At 46.3% G+C, this 25,496-nt stretch overlaps 1 protein-coding gene across 1 annotated transcript; it reads left to right on the forward strand.

Annotated features, from left to right (window-relative positions):
* On the forward strand, positions 1-24,989 carry SSR3 (signal sequence receptor subunit 3). The gene is made up of 5 exons (XM_085898810.1): positions 1-293; positions 578-704; positions 3,250-3,348; positions 17,637-17,768; positions 24,418-24,989. The coding sequence occupies exons 1-5, from the start codon at positions 155-157 to the stop codon at positions 24,482-24,484; spliced, it is 564 nt and encodes a 187-aa protein (XP_085754936.1). The 5' UTR covers positions 1-154; the 3' UTR covers positions 24,485-24,989.
* The last annotated feature ends 507 nt before the right edge of the window (positions 24,990-25,496 follow it).

Below are 25,496 nucleotides of genomic sequence, written 5' to 3' on the forward strand. Positions count from 1 at the left end.
TGTGAGAAAATGCTGAACAACTGAAAGACAATGTGACGTATTAGCGCGCTGGAGGAACAACAACAACAACAACAACAACAACAACCAACCGCGGCTTCCTTTGCCACGTAAGCGATCCCGTCCCTTCTCGTCAACTCGACCTCGATTGTGAGCAATGGCTCCCAAGCATGCTGCCAGTAAGCAACCAAGCTCTGAAGAAGACCTTCTCCTGCAGGACTTCAGTCGCACCATATCCATGAAGTCTGCGTTACTGTTCTACGGCAACGCTTTTGTCGTGTCGGCCATTCCTATATGTGAGCGAAACGCGGCCGTCTTGTGTTTTAAAAGCTCCAGCAGTTTTCATGCAGTGTAATGCCGAGTATTTGGTAAAATGGTCTTGGTACTGTGACACGACTCGATGATGATGGTGTGTGTGTGTGTGTGTGTGTGTGTGTGTGTGTGTGTGTGTGTGTGTGTGTGTGTGTGTGTGTGTGTGTGTGTGTGTGTGTGTGTGTGTGTGTGTGTGTGTGTGTGTGTGTGCGCGCGCGCGCCATCACTAGGAGAGTTAATGTCATTTCGTTTGCCTCTGCTACTGTAGGGCTCTACTGGCGCATATGGCAAATGGACCTGATCCAGTCTGCACTGGTCTTCAGCCTCGTCACTGTGCTCAGCACCTGGCTTGTTGCCACGGCGTACAAAAACCTCAAGTTTATCCTCAAGCACAAGTACGTGTCGGTATACTCTTCGACTGTCTTGTATGTATGTCGTATTTTTATTTAAACACTCTCCTCGCTCGAGAACAGTGTTTCTCAAGGTGGGGCATGAGGATTCAAAAGTCTTTTCAAGATCAATAGTGGGGCAACTTAGCTAAATATAGCATAACAATTGTGCATTTTGTGAGGAAAGCACCACATTTGGCACACCCGTAGCCTGTCATATTATGAACAGATTTGGATATTGGGCCATCTCAAATTCAGCCGCTGATGGCTGTGGCAGCCTTTTTCCACTGCCATCAAAAATTTTGAGATGGCCCAATATCCAAATCTGTTCATAATATGATAGGCTACTAGTGTGCCAAATTTGATGCTTTCCTCACAAAATGCACAATTGTTATGCAAAGTTGCCCCACTACAAAGGAACCATGATGTGGCTGTCTGAGGAGATGCGAAAAGAAATACCAAACTCGACTACTTTGGCAAGGGAAGTAGTGATAAATTTTCCATCATCTTATATTAGTCGAATGTGGATTTAGTGTTGTTACCGATTTGCTGTAAGCTAAGAGAAATCGACTGGAAATCACGAAACGTGGCGATTTAAGACTGAAACTGACAAAATTGGTTCCTCGAATCAAACAAATCTGAAGCCAGCATCAAGGGCAGGGCTCCCATTGAAGTGAGTAGCAATTGAATAAAATTTGCAATAAAGTTCTAATAAAGCCTTTTGAATACATATGTAGTATATACTGTAGTGTCTCCAATCATGGTGGGGCGTACGATTTTTTTTGAAAATCAAAGTGGGGTGTGGGACAAAAAATGTTGAGAAACACTGCTCTAGAATGTGGGCCACCTTTCACAAAAAGAGGACCACGCGTCCTGAAGCGCACCTGGACCGCCGCGTGTCCTATACACGTTAATTTTTTTTTATTTAATGCCATGAACAAACGCATTTCAACGTTTGTGATGAACGTGTTTTAAACGTACATCACGGGTGATGAAGGTTGTGGTCAAGTTTCATCGAAATCGTGTGTGTAGTTTCGGAGAAGAGGGCAAATACTTATTTTGGGGGTCCACCCCCCGCTCTCCCTCATCAACCCCCTTAATGAGCGCAGATTTTGATGTGGTCAATGCACCTTCGTTAGGCATTGGATATGAAGCTTGTGGCCGAGTTTCATCAAAATCGTGTGTTTGGTTCAAGTGATCATTACTGAAGTGTTTAACTGATTCACTCACTCACCTACGGACACTGCTCGATCGCATAAGCTCACTTGATTAAAGTCCAGGTGAGCTAAAATCGAAAATTGTCAGACGTCTTTATGAACAGGAGGAGATCTTAAAAATCCATTCAGACCTAATGGAATACTATTCTGTGAAGCCAGGTGTCGATCCGTTTCAGCAAACACCATAAACGGTGGAAGGATGTTATCAACCAAGTTTATAAAGAACATCCATTCATCATGGGATATAAGGTCGAGCTCATGGTTCAAGCATTATACCTCAGTGTGACCACTCCTCATTTTCATAAATGCCAAGGTGAGCCAATGAAAAAACTGTGAGAAAATAGAAATAGAATAGAAAATAGAATAATAAAAGAAAACCTATACACCAACAAAACCTATAGAAAACCAAGATGCCAAGGTGAACAACGAATAGCCAAGATCTTGTGAAAAAAGCCAAGGAGTGGTCACACTGTTATCCCTTCATCAAAGCGAAATGACTAATAGAAGGCCATGGATTGCACTGTTAGCTCATGTTCATTTCCAAAGCTGTTGCAGTGAAGTTTTCATTAGGCAATCTGTATTTGAGTTCAAGTTGAGCTTAGCTTTTGTTTGTTTTGCAATGAGCTGTGTGCTTTTGGTGGAACTGTCGCATTTCTATGTTTGAAAACTGTTTCCGTCATTCTGTTATTACCCCGCGTGCACGAAGTGCAACGCAGAGTTGAGCAGTTCGTTCACCTTGTCTGTCTGTCTACAAACAGTCAGTTTATGATCGCGAAACAGCTTGATTTCAATTGAATGTTATATTCTGAACACGAATCGGAACATGAATCTGAAAACGAACCTTGCACACAGAGGAGTAAGGTTTGTTTTTGGGTTTTTCTCAACAATCAGAATTAAAAATCTCTCCAAACAGGAAACTTGCTGTTTTTAAGGATGTCATAAAGGACGCAAACAACAAGCAGCACGAATAAGTAATTTAATGTGTTAAATAAGGTGGTCTAAAAGACGCTGCATCAACAATGGTATACTTCCTACAACGTTTACAATATATATATTTAAATTTAATTATATACTTGAACACTGTAGAACACAAATTGCTTTTTCGCCACTTTCCAAAACTTTTCGTTTAGCAAAACTTGAACAAAATATTCTGGCATTTTACATCATTTCGACGAATCAAATTTGCTGCAGGCAGACCCCCGCCCATGTCCTTGTTTCTCAAGACTGCGTGGGGTAAGATGATCTATGAACTCTCTAGTTTGTCCTGTTTGTTGAGCTGTATTCAGCAGGATGCCATGGGATTTTTACAACTTGCATAAATATTTTTCCTGCAGAGTTGCTCAAAAGCGTGAGGATGCAATTTCAAAGGAAGTGCTCCGTAAGCTGTCTGAGATGGACAACAAGAAGATGTCCAAGAAGGAGAAAGATGAGAGGTATGTCTATTTGCCCTTATGTTGCCTTTGGTTCATGTGTTTGAGTGAATCATTTAATTTTGTTTGGATTCCAGGGGGGGGCCCTTCCAAGGCCTCTAGTTTGCACTGTTAATGTAATCTGGAATGCTCATTGTTTGTCTGCAAAATCCCATGCAGCCCCTCGCACCCACTTTATTTTGGGCATATTGGAATAGGGTCTGTCTCTGTTCTGTCGCTGTCTGTCTGTCCGTCCGTCCATCATGGTGTGGTCTCCTAAACAGTTGGGCAGAAATTCACCAAACTTGGTCATTGTGATCACCACATGGCAAGAAGGTGCAAGAATAGTTTTGGCCCTGCCCCCTGCGGCAGGGTCAAAAGGTCAAATACCATAAAATGTAATTACAGGCACATTTTATAACATTTTTTAAATGTAACTTTGTATATTCGATCATGAAATATGTAATGATTTCTTACATTTGACCCCTGGGTTCATGTCCCAGAGGGTGGGGACTTATCTGGTTTTATCTGGGGTTTTAAAAAAAATATTTATTCCAAACATAGCCCTTAACCTTCCTCTGGATAAAAGAATAGGCCATGCAAAGTTTGGTTGCACTGTTTCCTGCAGGGTCCGAATGCATAAACAAACAAACAAACTTTTTTCTTGATATTGTTGTGGTTACCAAATTCGCAAACCACCATTCAGGTCCCTTCGGTGAGGTATCTCGGTAAGTACATGTGTAGTTAGGCCCGAACCCGTTGTCTAGTGGGAATACATGTCATTTATGCGTGCTGCGACTCTTCAGGATAGCCGTTTTTCTTTTTACTATCTTTATTTTGGACCAGCCGCCATTGTTACCACCACAACCACAACATCAACCACCACCAACCACCGCTTCACCACAACCGCCACGACCTTCACGTCACACCTCGCAGCCGTCGCATCGCCACCGTTCTTGCGCCGCCTGTGGGTACCGGTGTTGGACTCGTGCAGGGCGCGCGCCGAACAGCGTGTACAAAATCACGGATTTTGTGCTTCAAAAACGGATCAAAAATGACACACGCCCACTTTTTGCCGTCCAATCGGTGAGCGAGGGGCGATTTGGCCCCGCCTCCAGGGCGATCGATATATGCAAATTTATGGATCAAAAAGCCTTCACGCCCACTTTTTCTCGGGCCAATGGGGAGCGAGGTGAAAGGTCGAAGGGAGGGGGTCAAAGATGAGAGGGCGAAGTTACGGGGCGGATAAAAGGACCGTGTTCGTCAGTCCAGAGAGTCCAGAGGCGGAGAGTAGGAGAGTAGGAGAGTCGGAAACAGAGAGTCAAGACTTCGCGGGCGGTGGAGCTGCTCGTCGTGTGCATTGGAGTCGGAACGGAGGGGACGGAGCTGTGGAAAGGCGGCGACACCAGACGAGGGGGTGCTCGCGTCGTGCAGGGAGCTGCACCCGAGGGAGGCCGACAGCGCGACCTGGCCGAGGTGGAGACGCTCGTCGCGGGATAATAAAGATCCTCTATACCCCGAGCATCAGCAACCCCCTCCTGTTTCCCCCCGCGCTGAGATAGTGCGACCAAGGGGGCCCCTTTCCCACCCCCTACCAGACACTGTCCGCGAGGCCCGCGGAGTTGAGGCGCCATCGCCGCTCCGTGTCTCATCACCAGACGGGTCGGCGCGACCCGGTCTCGGCCTCAGGCCCGCCTCATCCTTGAGGGTATTTCTTTTCCTTGGTTTTGGGTATGTGTTGTCGGCGCCGTCTGTGAAGTAGAATTGTATAAGTGTTGCTGTATGCTCGGTAGTCGGTATTAGCTCTGCATTGTGTCTTCGCTTTTATATTTGCTTTTTGTGTAAATGGAATTGTGTTTTTCTTTTCTGTGTGCTTTTGGTGGAATTGAATATGTGTGCTTCCCGTGTGCCGCGAATAAATGTGCTTTGTGTTGAACTGTTTCCCGCTTCGCTTCGTCATTTCTCCCATTGAATCCTCATCTTGCTTCACGTAAAGGGTTGGTAGTGGGCTGAATACGCCCGATAATTAATCGAACCGTCGAGGTCGACGATAACACCGCTCGGTTATTCTGATAGTACGGAACGGGTCGCTTAAGTGGCCCGTGTCCGAAGTCGACCTGCGGCGAGGTGCGATCGCCCGGTCTACCCTCCGCGTGGGTACTTAGGTAGGTCGAATTTGGCGAGCAACCCTATCCCACGCGGGGGCTGATTGGCTCGATCGCGGCGAGACCGAAAGGTCCACCCGTGACTGGTTCCCGGCGTTAGTCCGAGAGGGTCACGACTGGATTGTCCGTCCGGTGGGCGACGTGCCGCGATTCGAGTTACGTGGCCGTCAGCACGCCGGCGGGCGCGAATACAGCAACACTGGTGTCAGGTCGTGCGATACAAATTCATCGCCCTCCTCGCGGCACTGGTATTGGAGAACGGGACAACGGGCTCTCCTCTCTCCAGCGAAATTCACGGGAATCGGTCCAGGGGTGAGAGAAGCGACCCCCGATTCCCTCCAAATTACGAGCGAGTTAAATTAACCCTTCACGAGAAGCAAGATGGCGTCTCAAGGCGAGCGGGAGCCGGGGGTATTAGAAATGGATGTAGAATGTGTAGAATCCATGGTCCAGGATGGAATCCCCGAGCAGGAAATGTTGATTGTGCAGGAACACGGACTCGCCCAACTGAACCCAGAGCCCGAAATGGGTGCGGCAGCGGCCGCAGTGTATGACACCTCCCCCCCCCTCTCCACCAAAACCCTTTCCCAACCCTTGCCGAAACGGCTCAGCTGAGTGCATCCAACATGGCCCAGCTATGCGCCATGCTGGCGGCAATGAACGAAAAGATGAATGCGAAAATGATCGAAAAAATGGATGCGAATATGAAAAACGAAATGAAAGGAATGAACGAAAAGATGGATGCGAATACACAAAAAATGGATGAAAAGATGGATACAAATACAAATGAAGTGAAAACGACGATGGATGCGAATACACAAAAATTGGATGCGAATACACAGCAAATGAGGGAAGAAATGAAAGAACTACGGGGTGAGACGCAGAACATGGGCCGATGCCTGCAGGCGGGCGTGAAGGCCGTGACCAGGGATCTGAAAATGGCGACTCCACGTGTCGGAGTGGGCGAGCTGGAGGGGGGTGCAACGGCTGACAGGCCCGCGGTGGAGGCGGGTAAAAAAATAATTCGGGGGGCGTGTTGGGCAAGGGTCGTGAAAGAGGAATCGACGGTGACCAAAAGGGAAAAATTAAATGGGGAGACCAAAACGTGTGAGACGAGACACAAGGCCGTGACAAAGGAAATAATAATAGTTGAGACAAGGGAGGTAAAGGGTGAAGAGGTGACCGAGTTGGCAGAGACACGGGAGACAGAAAAAATAGAGGAAAGACTACACGAGGAAGACGGGGTAAGTGACGCACACACACACACGGAGGTAGTGGAGGATAATGGGGGTGAGCTCGCGGAGCGTGTTGGGACCCGGTGCGAGCAGCGGGATGGCCTCCTCCAGGAACGAGGGGAGGGAGTCTGCCCCCTTGAGGCGAGTCACGACCAGGTGAGTTCGGTCGTGCTTTGCGAGGTTGAGGGGAGGAGTGCTATGGACAGGTGCACGGAGAGCTTGGGGGGTATAGAGGCCTCGGAGACCCTTGTGGGGACACGAATCCCCAGTGTGGTTGTCCCTGTGTGTGTGGTGCAAGGTGTGAGTGCGTCCCCGTGTGTGGAAGCGACCCCGTGTGTGAGTGGTGTGGTGGCGATGGTGCCGGAGTACGTGCTTCCCAGCACGCCGTGTGTGGATGAGGCACCGTGTGTGGAAGAGGCCGTGGGTGTGAGTGAAACGGCCTGTATGAGTGAGGCACCGCGGGTGAGTGCCCCCGCGTGTGTGGGTGAGAGACCGTGTGTGGAAGAGGCCGTGGGTGTGAGTGAAACGGCCTGTATGAGTGAGGCACCGCGGGTGAGTGCCCCCGCGTGTGTGGGTGAGGTACGGAGTGTGAGTGAGGCACCGCGGGTTAGTGCCCCCGCGTGTGTGGGTGAGGCACCGTGTGTGGAAGAGACCGCGTGTGTGAGTGTCGCCGTGTGTATGAGTGAGGTACCGCGGGTGAGTGCCCCCGCGTGTGTGGATGAGGCACGGAGTGCGAGTGAGGCACCGCGGGTGAGTGCCCCCGCACGCGTGAGTGAACGGCCGTGTGCAAGGTCGCTGTGTGCAAGGGAGACCGTGTGTGTGAGAGAGCGGTATGTGAGGGAGATGTCGGTTGGCATGCGGGAGCACGCAGCCGCGTCTCCCGGTGTGAATGTGATGGAGTGGACTGTGTGCGTCGTAACACGCAGGTATGCGTGTGTGGAATGGAGACGGAGACGGCGACAGAGGAGAGAAAGCCGAGTAGCGGCTGTAGCTATTTCGGGGACCGTGCCGGGTTCACCCAGCAGTGAGCACGCGGTTCGTGCTGTGCAACGCACGAGACCGCCACGTGCTCGCTTGCGAGAGTGAAGTCCCGGTCCGGAAACGCACGCGGTGGATTTGCCGATCCCGCGGACGGACAAAGTTTAGGCAGGTAAACGGATTTGGACCGGACGGGTTCTCCACGCGATCGTGTGTGTTCAGCTCCAACGGGCAAAGCACATGTGTTCGCGTGGGGAACCCCTCGAGACGTGGGGCTTGTGTTTTTTTTATGCGCACGGTGACGTCATGGCTGCACGTGTGGTTGGAATCCGGCAGGAGGGGTATCCCGGCCGGATGGTACCGTCCAAGGAGGGACGAGGTACACGTGCAGCTGCATGACGTCACGGCCAGGTGCAAAGTGCGCGAGCTCTGAGTTGCCGCGCAGGTGCTGCGCATGTAAAGAGAAAAAAAACAAAAAACAGCAAGCCTCACTTTCGGGTGTACAGGATTCCTGGGCAAGGGGTGAAAGACCCCCTTAACTCAGGGGCACAGGATGAAAACTAGTTAGGGGGAAGGGTTAGCTTAGTTAGACCGACTCCATGGGGCAGGGGTAAGTCCTCATGGAGTCCGTGGAATGGATTAGTTAGAGGGATTGTAGCCAGATTTAGGTTGGGAAATAAAATGAATTATTTGGAGACAGAGACAGACTTTGGATGTGCAGTGGGGACGTAGTTTAGCTACGTAGAGTTAAAAGGAACGTGCTATAGTTTAAGGGACGAGTGGGAGCACGAGTTAGTTAGGGGAAATAGTTAGAAGGATGGCAGAGTTCAGCGGTGTGTGTGTTGAAGAGTTGGTGAGTTGTGAGGTGAGTACATGGTGAGTGAGTGAGGCCAGCGGGTCTGTGTGAGTGGAGCGAATGGGGAATGCATGGTGCGATGAGTGATTGGGGGGAGGAGTGACTCCCGCCCAAGGGACCCCGGGGTCAGTGTAGATTGAGTTAGCTGGGTTAGTCAAATTGAAAAATGGAGGTCGTTTTGTTGTTTGTGGGAAAGTAGGCTCGAGACCCATTTGGAGGGGTGCAGGAGCCCTGTTGACGGGCTTGGGAGCGTGGCTGCGAAAGGTGAGTATCGCTGAGTGGGTACCCCGGGCACCAGGCTAGTCGGCCGCGGTAGGCCATGGGCCCATGGGGGGCCGGGATAGAGTAGTGGGCACGGGTGCGCCTGCTTGGTGCGGGGGCCCGGGGCGCCATTAGCCGCGTGGGCAGTGTTGTGGGCACGGGTGACCCTCGGAAAGGGGCCCGGGAGGCCGGCCTGCCACGTGTGCGTTTCAGGCGAGGTGCCATGGGGGGCACTCCCCGGTGTTAGGGAGCTGGTAGGCTCGGAGGCAGTGTAGTGCCCGGGGGTGCCATAGCGGGAGATTCGGCAGAGGGTCGTGCCTGCCAAAGGGAGCCACGTGTCCCAGCCAGGAGACCGTGTGAGGGCACGGAGAGAAAATTGGGGGGCGAGGCCCGAAATTGTGAGGACACCAACACAGGCGACGGGAATCTGGGTTGTTTGAACCAATAGTTTAAGCGAGAGGCGCTTGTTGAAAGCCCCGGGGTAGTTTAACAGTTAAATGGTTAGGGTAGATTAGGAGATGTACCCCTCCGCACCATCCATCCCCTCGCTGTCGTTGTGGGCCGCTGGACCCACTTGGTGTTAAGATCGCCGAACTCTGGGGAGGCCATTCTGAGGCTTCGTTGGGCCTCGACACAGGACGCTAGCTCTCCCTTGTTCCCCTCCGGGAAGGGAACGTAGGGGTTGGGAGTAGGCTAGGTGACAGAATAGGTTAGCCGAACATAGACGATAAAGGGGGTTAGGGGACGATTTATAGTGGGGAAGTAAAAAAATATATAAATAAATAAATAAGTTGGGGCTAAATTGGTTTTTCACAAATTAAGGGAGTGGGTATGTACAGTGACAGGCAAAGGCAATAGGTGGGAGGGAGACAGGTAGGTAGGTCCGAGCCCGCCCTCCAAGTGGCCAGCACCACCGCACTCCCTCCACCAACCTCCACTGAACGGCAAGAGCTGGCCAACTTCATCGGCTGGCCGTGTTTTGCTTCAAGGCGGAGGCTGGCCAACTTCATCGGCTGGCCGTGTTTTGCTTCAAGGCGGAGGCTGGCCAACTTCATCGGCTGGCCGTGTTTTGCTTCAAGGCGGAGGCCGGCCAACTTCATCGGCAGCTGTTGTGGTGCTGCAAGGCCTGTGCCGGCCGGATCGTCTGCAGCTGCTGTGCTGCAAGGCCTGTGCCGGCCAGTTCATCTGCCGGCTGTATTTGCCTGCAGCGGCCTTCTTCTGCGGGCTGTGTTTGCCTGCTGCCTTTGCCATGCCATGCCCACTGCCCACGTTCACCAGCCCCGTTCAATTTTTGCTTTGCCCCCCCCTGTTCATTTCCATGTGCGCCAGGATCCGCAAGGCAACAGTTTGCAAGCTGCGAGAACTGCCCTGTTGGCAGCTACAACACGGGCCTGCAGTGGCGGCCCGTGCACCGTGTTTGTGTCCATCCATCCATTCGTTGTGCTCATTGCGTGTGCCACTTGAGCTGGCACGGAGACTGCGTTTGTGCAGCCCATGCACCGTTGTGGTTCACTGAGTTCGATTCAAACCATCCATCCATCCATTCGTTGTGCTCATTGCGTGTGCCACTTGAGCTGGCACGGAGACTGCGTTTGTACAGCCCATGCACCGTTGTGGTTCACTGCGTTCAGTTCAAAAGGGAAGGCCTTGGACTGCGTGTGAGCAGCCAGCCACGTTCCCTGTCACCTGCATTGTTTGAGCCAGAGACTGCATGCGGGCAGCCTGGCTCCCTGCTAACTGCTTTCTTTTTGCAGAGTTCAATGATCCTGGGCCATGGTTTAGTGTAAAATTTGTAAGTTAAGGTTAAGATGTACTGTACATATGAGTGCGCCCCCGGCATGTTTGTCTTAGCGCCGGCAATTTTATTTAAGTCGTCCGTGTGAGTGAGTTTGTTTCGGTAGTTACGCAGCCCTCAGGTTATTTATTTTGGGGACACGAATACCATTAATGTCGCACTCAGGGATCCGTAGGTAAAATGTACTAGGGGAAAACTACACATGATGGCACACGAAAATTTGACGACTCGGGACGAGTCTGTAAAAAGGGGAGGGGGTAGTGTTGTGGTTACCAAATTCGCAAACCACCATTCAGGTCCCTTAGGTGAGGTATCTCGGTAAGTACATGTGTAGTTAGGCCCGAACCCGTTGTCTAGTGGGAATACATGTCATTTATGCGTGCTGCGACTCTTCAGGATAGCCGTTTTTCTTTTTACTATCTTTATTTTGGACCAGCCGCCATTGTTACCACCACAACCACAACATCAACCACCACCAACCACCGCTTCACCACAACCGCCACGACCTTCACGTCACACCTCGCAGCCGTCGCATCGCCACCGTTCTTGCGCCGCCTGTGGGTACCGGTGTTGGACTCGTGCAGGGCGCGCGCCGAACAGCGTGTACAAAATCACGGATTTTGTGCTTCAAAAACGGATCAAAAATGACACACGCCCACTTTTTGCCGTCCAATCGGTGAGCGAGGGGCGATTTGGCCCCGCCTCCAGGGCGATCGATATATGCAAATTTATGGATCAAAAAGCCTTCACGCCCACTTTTTCTCGGGCCAATGGGGAGCGAGGTGAAAGGTCGAAGGGAGGGGGTCAAAGATGAGAGGGCGAAGTTACGGGGCGGATAAAAGGACCGTGTTCGTCAGTCCAGAGAGTCCAGAGGCGGAGAGTAGGAGAGTAGGAGAGTCGGAAACAGAGTCAAGACTTCGCGGGTGGTGGAGCTGCTCGTCGTGTGCGTTGGAGTCGGAACGGAGGGGACGGAGCTGTGGAAAGGCGGCGACACCAGACGAGGGGGTGCTCGCGTCGTGCAGGGAGCTGCACCCGAGGGAGGCCGACAGCGCGACCTGGCCGAGGTGGAGACGCTCGTCGCGGGATAATAAAGATCCTCTATACCCCGAGCATCAGCAACCCCCTCCTGTTTCCCCCCGCGCTGAGATAGTGCGACCAAGGGGGCCCCTTTCCCACCCCCTACCAGACACTGTCCGCGAGGCCCGCGGAGTTGAGGCGCCATCGCCGCTCCGCGTCTCATCACCAGACGGGTCGGCGCGACCCGGTCTCGGCCTCAGGCCCGCCTCATCCTTGAGGGTATTTCTTTTCCTTGGTTTTGGGTATGTGTTGTCGGCGCCGTCTGTGAAGTAGAATTGTATAAGTGTTGCCGTGTGCTCGGTAGTCGGTATTAGCTCTGCATTGTGTCTTCGCTTTTATATTTGCTTTTTGTGTAAATGGAATTGTGTTTTTCTTTTCTGTGTGCTTTTGGTGGAATTGAATATGTGTGCTTCCCGTGTGCCGCGAATAAATGTGCTTTGTGTTGAACTGTTTCCCGCTTCGCTTCGTCATTTCTCCCATTGAATCCTCATCTTGCTTCACGTAAAGGGTTGGTAGTGGGCTGAATACGCCCGATAATTAATCGAACCGTCGAGGTCGACGATAACACCGCTCGGTTATTCTGATAGTACGGAACGGGTCGCTTAAGTGGCCCGTGTCCGAAGTCGACCTGCGGCGAGGTGCGATCGCCCGGTCTACCCTCCGCGTGGGTACTTAGGTAGGTCGAATTTGGCGAGCAACCCTATCCCACGCGGGGGCTGATTGGCTCGATCGCGGTGAGACCGAAAGGTCCACCCGTGACTGGTTCCCGGCGTTAGTCCGAGAGGGTCACGACTGGATTGTCCGTCCGGTGGGCGACGTGCCGCGATTCGAGTTACGTGGCCGTCCGCACGCCGGCGGGCGCGAATACTGCAACAATATATTAGATTATAGGATGAAAGGAATGGAAATAAACCATTGCACGATGTCGTAACAAATTCATTGCTATCATTTCCTGCATAGGACATCGTTTTATTGTAATGTGAGCGTTGCTATGGCCAGCTGTACCTGTCAATACAGCTTTGATTAAGGCCTTGCATATCCCAGGTGATTGCTTTGCATATGCTTGACTCCAGCTCTTCCAAGAGCCTCGATCATGTAAACAAACACACAAACAACAAAAAATTGCAAAGCTATCTGAGTTCTGAGCCAATCTGGTAACTTGGCAAATTTTTGACAAAATTACCAAGCCGGATCCGAACCGAGTGTTTGCTACCGAGTCCCAGCAATAAACTGAGATGATCTACACATTTTATTTTTTTTGCAGACTACCCCTAGCGAGATTCCAGTTTCTGCATTCATCCTTTCACTGTAGCAGACAAAATCACTGAAATTATCTTTCTCGTTATGTTTTCACATACCCCACTTATCCAAATGTAGAAAAGCCTCGTCCCCCAAGTGGTACTCCCATCATTGTGCTTCCTTTGTCTCTTGAAAAAAATGTCTCTTCATAGCCTGGAAAACTTCACCTGCAGATCATAGTTGTAAAGGCCCGGTCACACCTTGACGTTTTAGCCAGCGATGGCAACGTATTAAAATGTATGTAAAACGCTGGCTAACGTTGAACTTTTGATGTTTTTTTTTTAAGATTCGGACGTATTCATAGCGACTTGGTCTTATGTATAACGCATTGATAACGGACACAGAACGTTTCGTTGTGTTATAGATAACTTATACCAACGAATGCTGAACCTGTTGTCGGCCTACACAACCGATGCCCAACGATAGTCTAACTTAGCCATAGCGCGTTGCACGCATCGCCGACGATGTCGTGACGTAGCCAATTAAAAGGCTGACGCACAACGATTCGAATCATAACTGCCGTAGAAATGGAAGTGTCAAGATCACGGTCACACCTTGGCGATCTTGCCAGCGTATGCCGACCTAAGAAAAATGTGTCTAAAACGTCGGGGCACGTCAAATACGGTATGAGTAAGTTTGGTATACGTGAGTAGAACGCTAAAGTACGCTATCATATGTCGTAGTAAGTAGAGTACGTCAAGAAATTTTAAACATGTTCAAAATTTTACGACGTACTCGGCGTATGACACACGTTCCGCATGCGATGGGGATAAGTTTTACACACGATATGTGGACGCTTATACACGTCCACAAAGGCTACTTATAAGCTACTCATAAGTCGAAACACGTCGCGGTAATGTCTTTTTTACGCGAAACTTATTTCTAACTTATGTTTGACGTGCTTTGAACCAATTCTTTACGTAGTCCCAACACACATCGACGTATGTAGACATATTCCAATGACATCTTCCGGTCGACAAAAAAAAATAAATTAACGTGTTTCTAGCTTACAACTGCCATATAAAGACGTGTTCCCAGCGGTTTTGGGAATTGGTATATAAAAATGCTGCTCATAAAAGGGGAACCCAACATTGTTTTCGAGTCCTTTTTGAGTCGATGTCCATGTCAGCAGTAACAGTAACAGTATCAGTATCAGTAAGTATTAGTAGTAGTAGTAGTTTGTTCATGTTGGCAGTAGTAGTTGAGTGTGAGGGGGAGGGTGTGGGTTATGATGGATCCTCCTTGCGTCCGCGTGTCCACGGGTAGGAGACATCTTTGCACCATTGTTCGAAGTTCTTCGCGGCTAATTTTTATGGGGCTTTTTCAACAATGAGCAATAGCTTGTTTTTACGATTTAGGTCTATTCATAACGGGTTGGACAAATGCACAATGAACTAATAATGTGCATAGAGCGCTTTGATTACTTATAGATACGATATACCAACGAATAATTATCGTGAAGCCGGCGTTCACAAACTATGCCCAACGATAGCCTAACTTATCCATATCGTGCGGCAGTTTATCTTTGCCGGTGACGTAGGGTTTGCTATTCATAGGCTGCCACTCAACGATTTAAATGGCTGCATCTCCACTATTGAAAGTAGACGCTTGCGCTCAACAATTGGATTTTTTTTTACACTCAACGACTTTTAAACGGTACCACTCAGCTATTTTCATTGTTTACAATGAACGATTTAAATTGCTGTCACTCGCCTTTGTTTTTTGACGCTGGCGCTCAGAAATTTTAATCGTTTCTATTGAACGTGCTAAATTGCTCAAACCCCACTATTGAAAGTAGACGCTTGCGCTCAACAATTGGATTTTTTTTACACTCAACGACTTTTAAACGGTACCACTCAGCTATTTTCATTGTTTACAATGAACGATTTAAATTGCTGTCACTCGCCTTTGTTTTTTGACGCTGGGGTTTGGAAATTTGAAGCGTTTCTTCTGAACGTGTTAAAATGCTCAAACTCGACTATTTTAAATAGACACTGCCGATGGACAATTGGAATCATAGCCAAGCAAGACATCGAAGTGTGAACATCCTCGTCATGCCGAAGAAAAGTTTTAAGAATGCTGCAAATAAGTGTCCTGGCCGTAGCCGTGGACGCTGACGCAAGGACGATCCATTATACCGACGTCTTTCAGCCTACGAGTAACTTAAAAGTAACGTCTGTCGATGTGTGGCAACGATCGCGTAACGTGCCAACAACACGTTAATCATAGGTTAGAAATAAGTTTCGGGTACGCTAAACATTACCTCGGCGTGTCTCAACTTATGATTAACTTACAACTAGCATGTGTTGACGTCTGTCAACGATCGCAGACCGTGCATACAACTTGTGGCCAGCGTAGCGGAACGTGAGTCATACGCCGGCATACGTCGTGAAATTTCAAACATGAAAAAATTTGAGGACAACCAAAAAGTACAACGTTTAAAGCCAACGCACAACGACGTATGGCAGTGTTTTTCAGCGTGCTCTCAATGTTATCAAAACTTACCCATAACGTATTCAACGTGTGCCAGCGTTTTAGAAAAAAAATTCAAAAATCGGCATACGTTGGCTAAAACGTCAAGGTGTGACCGGGCCTTAAGCTGCAAGCACATAATCTCCACAGCTAAAGCCACCTTTATCCAGAAAACCTCTGACAAGCTTTCCTCTCTCCCTCGCATCAATTTTGCCTTCCAGTATTTGGCCAAGCACATCTCCAACAACTTCTGTGAGTGATATTTTCTTCCTCTCAACAACTCATTTCCAAATCCAAAGCAAACACCTTTCCCTCTTTATTTGCAGCCAACTCTACTCTGGAAAACTCAAATGTAACTTGCTTTTTCTAAATCCAACTTCCTTATGCCTGTCTCAAAATTACCATTCCCAAATTTCACCAGACCCTGCTCTCCCTTGTCGCCAATGGTCTGAATGGCATTCCTGCTGTTTTCGTCAAATGCTGTGCTCCGAACTTGCTCTTATTTTCTCCAAGCTTTTTCAATTTCTACTACTGTACCAGTATTTACCCATCCTCCTGGAAGCACATATATGTATACCCTGTCTCAAAGAAGGGTGATGCGTTTGATACCTCCAATTACTATCCATTCGCATTGACCTCCAATATCTCAAACTATGGAGTCTCTAATCAATAAACAACTTTTAACCCACCTCGATTGCTGCTCTCTCAATCACCACCAATATGGCTTCCGCAAAGCCAGGTCCAGTAGCGACCACCTGGCCAATGTTATGAATGAATAGACTTCAGCTCTGTTTTCCATCTTCCTCACTGGGAAATGTATGTCTACCTGCATCGGAAGGTGCCCTCTCTGACTCCCACCACATTAATTTTGGTTTTCCCTTAAGGTTCTGTCATCTCGCCCTCGCTCCTTTTTTTTTTTCATCAACACCTCCTCCCAGCTAATAACTACTCTGACCATTCCTTTGATGACACCACCCTTCACTCTTCCACAAGTTAGAAATCTTAGTATACCTCCTCCCAGTTCCTTGTCGCAAACTTTTGTGGAAAAGTGAAAGCCTCTCAACTTTTTCCTCCATCACACATTATCTCAATGGGGCTCCAACATCCTTTTCTCCTTCAATCATTCTGAGACTCAAACTCTAATATCCAAGATCACCACAACCACCCCTCTTCTGCTCACATCCAGCTCTCAACCCTAGTGGTCCTCCTTTATTAATATGCTCAGTGTCACCATGTCCAGCAGTCTCCCCTGGCACATTCATTTAAACATTGGAGATACCAGTCTTGGTTTTATGTATTTCAGTGAGATAAAAGCACAACAAGTGAATATCATGAGAATACATGAATATAATCATTTTTTCTTCCACACCTTCATTACAATTGTCATTCCTCCTCCTCCTCCTCCTCCTCCTCCTCCTCCTCCTCCACCGTCTCTTTTTGGAGCAGCCTCCCCAGCAGCGTGTTCCTGACTTCTGTCAACTCGAAACGATTCAAGTCACAAATTGGTCATCTATATCTCATTTAATTACTATAATCCCCATCCTCCTTCTTTGTCTTTTCACCCAGGTGGCCCCTCTTGGTTTTGGGTTCAACCCTTGCCCAGTGGTGTTGATCAAAACTTTTTCTAATCCTACCAAATACCCTAGATTTTGTGGAAAAATGCAATTTTGTTGTTGCATTCCAAAATAAAGTGTTAAATTCTGTAAAAACGCATCTCAAGGTCATCTCACACTGTGTGTAATTACTTGCTTTTTGCTATTTTAAAAATGATCATGGCATGTGTATTTGTCAAGGTTTTAAAATTTTATTTATTTATTTGTTTATTTATTTTTTGGAAATATAACTTGCTCGCAGTACGAAAGAAATTAAAGAAAATCGTATTTTTAAAAGTGAGGATTGTGAGTTCTGATCATTTTCGAATGTTGAAACAGCCAATGCAGGTTCATGAGTTTGTCAATAATTTCTGTGGAGGCAGCCAATGGCTTACCTTCCTCGGTCCTCGAGTTGCTGTGAAGTGTGACATTTTGGAGCCGATCCAGGAACCCAAATGACAACGTGTGGCTCCCACCCAACCCACTCCCCTCTCAAAAGTTTTGGGAAATTCATTTGCAAGATTTGTATTCTGCTGATCTTATGTTAGCATCTGCACATGTATGAACATTTGACTTTTTCAGAATCCTGTGGAAGAAGAATGAGGTTGCAGATTTTGAGGCGACTGCTTTTTCAATCTTTTACAACAACATACTTTTCCTGCTCATGGTTGTCGTCGTCTCATTTTTCCTTCTCAAGAACTTCAATCCAATGATGTATCCTTTTCAAAAATAAATTCTTGTTTTATTACATCATTATGGAATGTTTAGTATTGTGCGTTTTGTTGTATTGCTCTATAAGAAAGAGGCATCGCAATTTTATGCATGCTCAAGTGCTGAGACTATCTTGCATGTGATGACTTTGCATAGGTGTCTGCTGTCCTTTGATATACATGTAACTTGTTTTTTTCAGCAACTTTCATAGAAAATTGATTGCATTAATTTTCATTAACACTGTTTGATATAGAAAATGGCAAAATGCATCGTGGCAAAGTTGAAGGATTAATAATACCCAGCAGAGCCTTAAGTATGCAAGAATTGCTAATTTCATTTTATATTTTTTATCTTTTTCTTTTATATACAGCAATGTTTCGATTTCTGATCATCACGTGTTCCTGAAAAGTAGTTCATAAATCGGGAGCGATTCACCCATAGATATAATTGGGGGATAAAAAAAAACACAACCCCAAAATTCTATAACAATGAAAAGGGCAATAATCTATAATTCCAGGTGTGTGTGTGTGTGTGTGTATGTGTATGTGTATATGTGTGTGTGTGTGTGTGTGTGTGTGTGTGTGTGTGTGTGTGTGTGTGTGTGTGTGTGTGTGTGTGTGTGTGTGTGTGTGTGTGTGTGTGTGTGACCGACCACTGTTTCTCGACAACCACTGGTCCGATCTAATCGAAATTTGCCAGGTATATTGCTGGGGACCTGAGTATGTGCCTTTTCAAGGTTTGATATCAATCAGACAAGTGCTTCCCAAGTTATGGCCAATTATTTTCCAAACCAATGACAAGACACAGTGCTGCGTAGGTGTGGCTGATGGGGAAAGGGCGCCTTAGTTACCGTGGCGTAGGAGTGGCAATGGTCAATGGCAGCGAATGTCATGGCAAGCAAAGACAGGGAGGTAAACTTGATTTTAATTTGAATTTTAATTAACTCTGCGTGTGTAAGTATCACAGCAGTTGTTACTTCAATGTAAGCGGTAATTCGTGGAATGCATGTGAACATTCTGTACGGGCACGCACCACTTCCGGATAGTGATGACTTACTGTATTCCAATAATTTCCCGATTTCTTATGTGCATTTATAGATAAACACAATGCCCCAATCCAGTCGTTGTTTACGAGCGTGAAGGAACGGCCTGTGTGGTTGATTGAAAGTTTTTTTTTTTGGGGGGTGGGGGGGGGGGTTGCACGTACGACCATGCACGTACGGACACGCAAGAGCAAAGGAATGGCCTGTGTCGTTGTTTCTGGCACGCGGTTTGAATTTTTTTTTTGCACGTACGGCCATGCACGTACGGCCATGCACGTACGACCACGCACGTACGACCACGCACGTACGACCACGCATGTATGGACACGCACATACGGGCACGCAAGAGTGAAGGAACGGCCTGTGTATTTGTTTCTGGCATGCGGTTTGAAAGTTTATTTATTTTTTTTTTTTTTGCACGTACGGCCACGCACGTAAGGGCATGTACTAGTAATAATGATGATGATAAAAACTTTTTTGTTGAATGAAATTGAAAATTTTTACACTACTGGAAGGTGTCACAGATTGAGCACACATCATGATCTTTTCTCTGTTATTACTTATCATAATGACCGTTGTATTTGCAAAGCCAAAATTCATGCGCATCACCCGCAATGTGGGCACCAGCGTCAAACTTATAATTTCAAATTTCCTTTCTAACGATAGTACCTACTTATCTTTCTTTCCACTAATATCGTCTCTTTGAGCGCTTAACTTCCTTTTAGGAGCCTTAGTTATGGATTAATGCAGTAATGCACAAGAACATTTAAATAGTGTAAATAAAATGCACTTTAACACTATTACTGCACAACCGTGATGGTGTAGGAGAGACTGAGGGAAGTGACCTTCTAACGTCATCATCCTGGATGTAAGCTGAGTGATGCTGTGGCGTTTTACAGCAAGATGCGTTTATTTTAAATTTCACGATCAAAAGTTCATGAGGTCAAGAGAGGTCGAGCAAAAAATCATGAGGTTAAATTTGTAGTTGAAAACTGCATTGGCTGAAGTTGAGCAAAAGTTCATAATGTTGGGTTTTGAGGTCATAAATCAAATTTATGGTGTCAATTATTTTAGTATGCAAGGTTGAAAGTTCGTGAATCAGAGGTTCTTAAATCGGGAGATTACAGGATAGCACATGACTATTTAATTAGCATCATTGGCTGGGGAGGGTGTGGTTTTACCGCTGATGCAATTCCCCATATAGGTTCGGGCAGGAATTCGTAATTTGTTCAGGGTGTCTGGATTGCTCGCTGAGGCCAAAAAAAAACAAACATTTGTTTCCCATTGCATCGCCAAAAAAAATTGGGTAGGGAGGTGGGCAATTTTTTTTTTGACAATTATTTTTGCCATGAATACATTCATATAACTCGATTAAAAATGTTTATTTTCCTTGGTGGTAGTGGTGTGGTGGTGGTGGTAATGGTGGTGGTGGTGGTGGTAATGTGGTGGTGGTGGTGGTAATGTGGTGCACTTGACTTGCTAAAATGCACTTTATTCTGTCTTAAATTTCTCTACATATTTAACAGTGCATGCATGCTGAAAATATGCATTGTTTATTAATATTTAATATATACTAGCGATACCCGTGCACATGCATGGGATAGCAGTACAACATAGCTGGTAGCAGACGACAGACCGTACACGGGGAATGACAAAAATACGCATTGTGCAAAATGCAAGTGGGACTATGGAATGCCAAGACTTCCCAAACATTGTCGGCATGTCCGCAAAGTGCCAAAGCAATTTCATAGGGATGTGTGACGGCGAGCCGAGTTTTTAGTGTGCAAGTTTGGTATTATAATAGAGATATGTATATATATGTGTATATATATATATATATATATATATATGTGTATATATATATGTGTATGTATGTATATATATATATATATATATATATATATATATATATATATATATATATATATATATATATATATATATATATATATATATATATATATAAGTTTAACAGCAAGTCCAGTGCATTTTTGCAAGTCTATTGCAGCACCACTACCACCACCACCACCACCAAATCACCACCGTCACCATCACCACTGTCACCATCATCGCCACCACAATAGGTGAAACTAACCGTGAAAAGACCGATCCAGAAAGCAGTCCTCGTGCGCGTTTGACTCGGGCACCGCCATTTTGAAACTCATTGACGTAACACGCGGGATTCAAAATGGCGGCGCCCGAGTCCAAATTGTCAACAAAAATCGTAGGGTCGCATATAAAAGCAATGGGTCGGTAGGAAACCGGAAACAAACTTCTTTTTTTGTTTGGCCTTAATCTTCACAAACGACACCGTGGGATCTTTATCGTCTACAAACTAATGCTCACAAATGGGACTCCGAGTCTGTCATCCCTCTGAGCAACGGAACACATCGATTCCTCGCCCTGCATGAGAAACACCAGGTTGACAGTTTATAGCTGGGTCAGGATTTAAACCCAGGCTACACAGTTTCGAGGTGAGTGTGCAAAGGCCAACGTTTACCCATCTTGACCAGGTTTAAGATTTATTGGGTTGAAGAGAGACTATTGACCCAGACTTTTGCGAAACGACGGATTTCAGCTTTTTTGCTTTAAAGTGACCATTTTCTATGAAAAAAGATTTCCCACCCACTGATTAAGCCGCTGTCACACCTTGACGATTTAGCCAGCATGTGCCGATTTATGAAAAATTTGTCTAAAACGCTGGCACACGTCGAATACATTATGGGTATGTTTTGTATACGTTAAGAGCACGCTGAAAAACACTGCCATACGTCGTAGTACGCTGGCTTTAAACGTTGGGTTGTCCTCAAATTTTTGCATGCTTGAAATTTTACGGCGTATGCCGGCGTATGACTCATACGTTCCGCTACGCTGGCCATAAGTTGTAGGCACGTTATGCAATCGTTGACACACGTCGACACACGTTACTTGTAAGTTACTCAAAAGTCGAAACATGTCGAGGTAATGTTTAGCGTACCCGAAACTTATTTCTAACTTATGAGTAACGTTTTGTAAGCACGCTACATGAACATTGTTCACACTTCACAACATGTTACTTGAAAGTTCCTCATGCGTCGAAACACGTCAAAGTAATGTTTAGGGTCCCCGTGACTTATTTATAACCTATGAGTAACGTGCTTGGGAATTATCTGTAAAGCATGTCCTACGCACAAATACATATGTAGACGTATTTGACGTCTTCATGACGACCACAGAACTTACTGAACGCGTTTCTAACTTACAGATACCGTATAATGGCGTATTGGCAGCGATTATGGGAATTGGTATCTAAAAAGGGGCTTCGCAGGAGGAACCCATCTTTTTTTTCGACTTCGTGATGAGAACATGTTTTTGTCATTCCGAGAGATGGAGGATACGGCAAGGCTGAGACGACAATACTTACCTGTCCTCGAACATCAACATGACCTCATCGAGTTGACACTGCACCAGTTGCATGCCAATAGAGCTGGGAGAAGAAGACGTGAACGGAGGAGAAGAAACTGGGTCAGACCATGGATCGGGAGGCGACGCCACTACGGCATATATGACCAGCTCATGGTGGAACTTCGGAACGAGGACCATGCATCCTTCATCAACTTCCTGCGAATTTCCCCAGCGATGTTCGACGAGCTGCGAGCCAGAGTGGGTCCAAGGATAACCAAGCAGTACACCTTCTACAGGGATCCGCTTGAGTCTGGCATGAGGCTGGCAAAGAGCCTGCTGCTGTTGGTGCCGTGACTGCAGTGCTGTGGAAGCGATTTAACTCGTTCAATGAAAACGATTTCAATTGCCGAGCACCAGCGTACAAAAACAATAGGCGAGTGACAACCATTTATTTAAATTGTTCAGTGTAAATCATTTCAATTGTCGAGTGGAAGCGATTTAACTTGTTCAATGGAAACGATTTCAATTGCCGAGCGCCAGCGTCTAAAAACAATAGGCGAGTGACAGGCATTTATTAAAAGTGAAGTTGCAGCCTATGAATAGAAAACCTCACGTAATCGTCGACGATATGCTGCCACGCTATGCATACGTTAGACTATCGTTGGGCATAGGTTGTGGACGCCTAAAACACGCTAATCAATCGTTGGTATAACTTATCTATAAGTTATCGAAGCATTCTGTGTTCATTACTAGTACATTATGCATTTGTCCAAGTCGTTTTGAATACTTTAAAAACTGAAACAAAAAAAATAGTTCATCGTGGGAATGAGAAAAAAAAATTAGCCAAAAAGAACATCTAACAATGGTGCAAAGTAGTCTCCTATTCGTGGACGCAACGAGGATCCATCATCACCCACACCCTCCCCATCACGCTCACCTACTACTACTGACATGGACCGACTACTACTACTACTACTGACATGCCCACCTAATACTACTACTACTGATATTACTGACATTGACATCTACTCAACATGGAGTCTGGAACACTGACGGGTTCCTCTTGTGAAGCCCATTTGTATATACCAATTTCCCTAAACGCTGCCAAATCGCCATTATACGGTAGATGTAAGTTTGAAACACGTTCAGTAAGTTCTGTGGTTGTCCGGAAGACGTCAATCAAATTCGTCTAAATACGACAATGTGCGTTTGAGATACGTTACACATAGGTTCAAAGCACGTTACTCATAGGTTAAAAATTAAGTTTCGGGTATGCTAAACATTACCTCGATGTGTTTCGACTTATGAGTAACTTACAAGTAATGTGTGTCCGACGTGTGTCAACGATCGCGGAGCGTGCCGAGAACTTATGCCAGCGTATGCGGAACTTGTGAGCCATACGTCGAGTACGTCGTAAAATTTTCAGCATGCTTGAAATTTCATGACATACTAGACGTACCACGGAATATGACAGCGTACTTCATTGTTTTTCAGCATGCTCCTAACGTATATACAACTTACCCATACTGTATTCGACGTGTGCCAGTGTTTTAGACACATTTTTCATAGGTCGGCATACGCTGGCTATATCGTCAAGGTGTGACTGCGATGTTGACACTTCCAATTTTCAGGCGGTTATGATTTAAATCGGCGTGTGGCAGCTTTTTAACAGAGAACGCCACGAGTTCGTCGGTGATACGTGCAGCGCGCTATGCCAAAGTTAAACTATTGTTGGACATAGGTTGTGAACGCCGACAACAGGCTAAGCATTCGTTGGTATAAGTTATCTATAAGACAACGAAACGTTCTGTGCCCGTTACTAATATGTTATGCATATGACCAACACGTTATGAATACGACCAACACTTTAAAAAAAAAAAACTCAAATTCAGCGTACGCCAACGTTTTACATACATTTTTATACGTTGCCATTGCTGGCTAAAACGTCAAGGTGTGATAGCGCCTTTATGACAATGGTCATTTAAACTTTTGACATTTGCTTTTACATTACAGTGCAAAAAAAAACCTTTTTTTCTGCAACTTGTTTGATGGTGATTAACATTTTTTTTTTAATGGTGGTTGCTTTGTTGACCTTCCGCCCTCTCTCATGAATCTCTTCCATTCAGCTTGATATTTTGTTAAATAATAAGTGCAATTTTTGTTGTTATTGCTGTTTATTTCCAAACCTCTTCATTTCAGTGTTATCCTTAATTTGCACTGACCCAGCAATTACATTTTCTCCATGGGTTCATCAGCTGGGCTGATTGCCCTCCTGTCTACAAGTGGTTGTTGATATAGCCTCTTCGAGGAAATGCAGGACACTTTGTGGCTCATCTGCATGAACCTTCCTGAGTCTAGGGGATGGATGCAACTGTGTGTCCTTTGACAAAGTCTCCTGAAAGCACATGCACGATTTAAAGAGTTTCTCGGAGAGTAAAATTTTACAATGCCTCTAAACATTCTCGGATTACATCAGGAATGATAATACAGTGAAGAATTAATGAAAAATGGAGTTAAATCTGTGCTGTGGATGAAGAAATGAGGATAATCGTTAGTCTTCATCGCCAATCACATAAATAGGATCATCCTGAAATGTTTATCAAAATATTAGATGACATAAAAATAAATTGCCAAGATAATTTTGGTTCATTATTTCAGTCAACTTTATTGAACCCATTCATTTGCATTCAAATTTAACCCAGTGTTGACCCTTTAAATATGCTTGTGACCAATTTATTTTGCTTCGTGTTCTGTACAAGTTTATTTTCTAACAATAAAACAATGGAACAATAAAACAATGGCTTCTATTTGTCAGCTGGCTTCCACTACCCCCACCCCCATTCATTTTTTTAATAGCCATAACTTGTGTGTTTATTTGGTGTGAAGTCTTGAAAAATAAATGAATACCGAACCTATTATTTCTAATCTTTGTTAATAAATAGGCATTACTTTTGCACCAACCATCATATTGTTGGGGTCGGGGTGAGAAGACCGAGGGGAGGGGAGGGGGGGGGAAGCTATCTTGACTTCCTACCAGACTCTCCAGAATCGCAGGCTGTCGCACACGGATAACACCGTGACGCGGCGGGTCGTTAATTGATGGTGAACACCAATAACTCAACCACGTGACCTAGGGTCCTCCATCTAAACCGGTTACCTAATTAATCACATGACCTAATTACCGGGGGACACGTCCTCGGTATGCATTTTCCGAACCGGGTCAGATGCAGCCGAGCAACACTGCCAAGGATGTACCAGCTGGAAGAACGGATCGTTGGGAATAAAGTCCTGGCTTGGCTAGGATA

Source organism: Eptatretus burgeri, chromosome 10, assembly GCF_056783735.1.
Source record: "Eptatretus burgeri isolate ZD-2024b chromosome 10, Ebu_testis_v1, whole genome shotgun sequence".
NCBI lineage: Eukaryota > Metazoa > Chordata > Myxini > Myxiniformes > Myxinidae > Eptatretus > Eptatretus burgeri.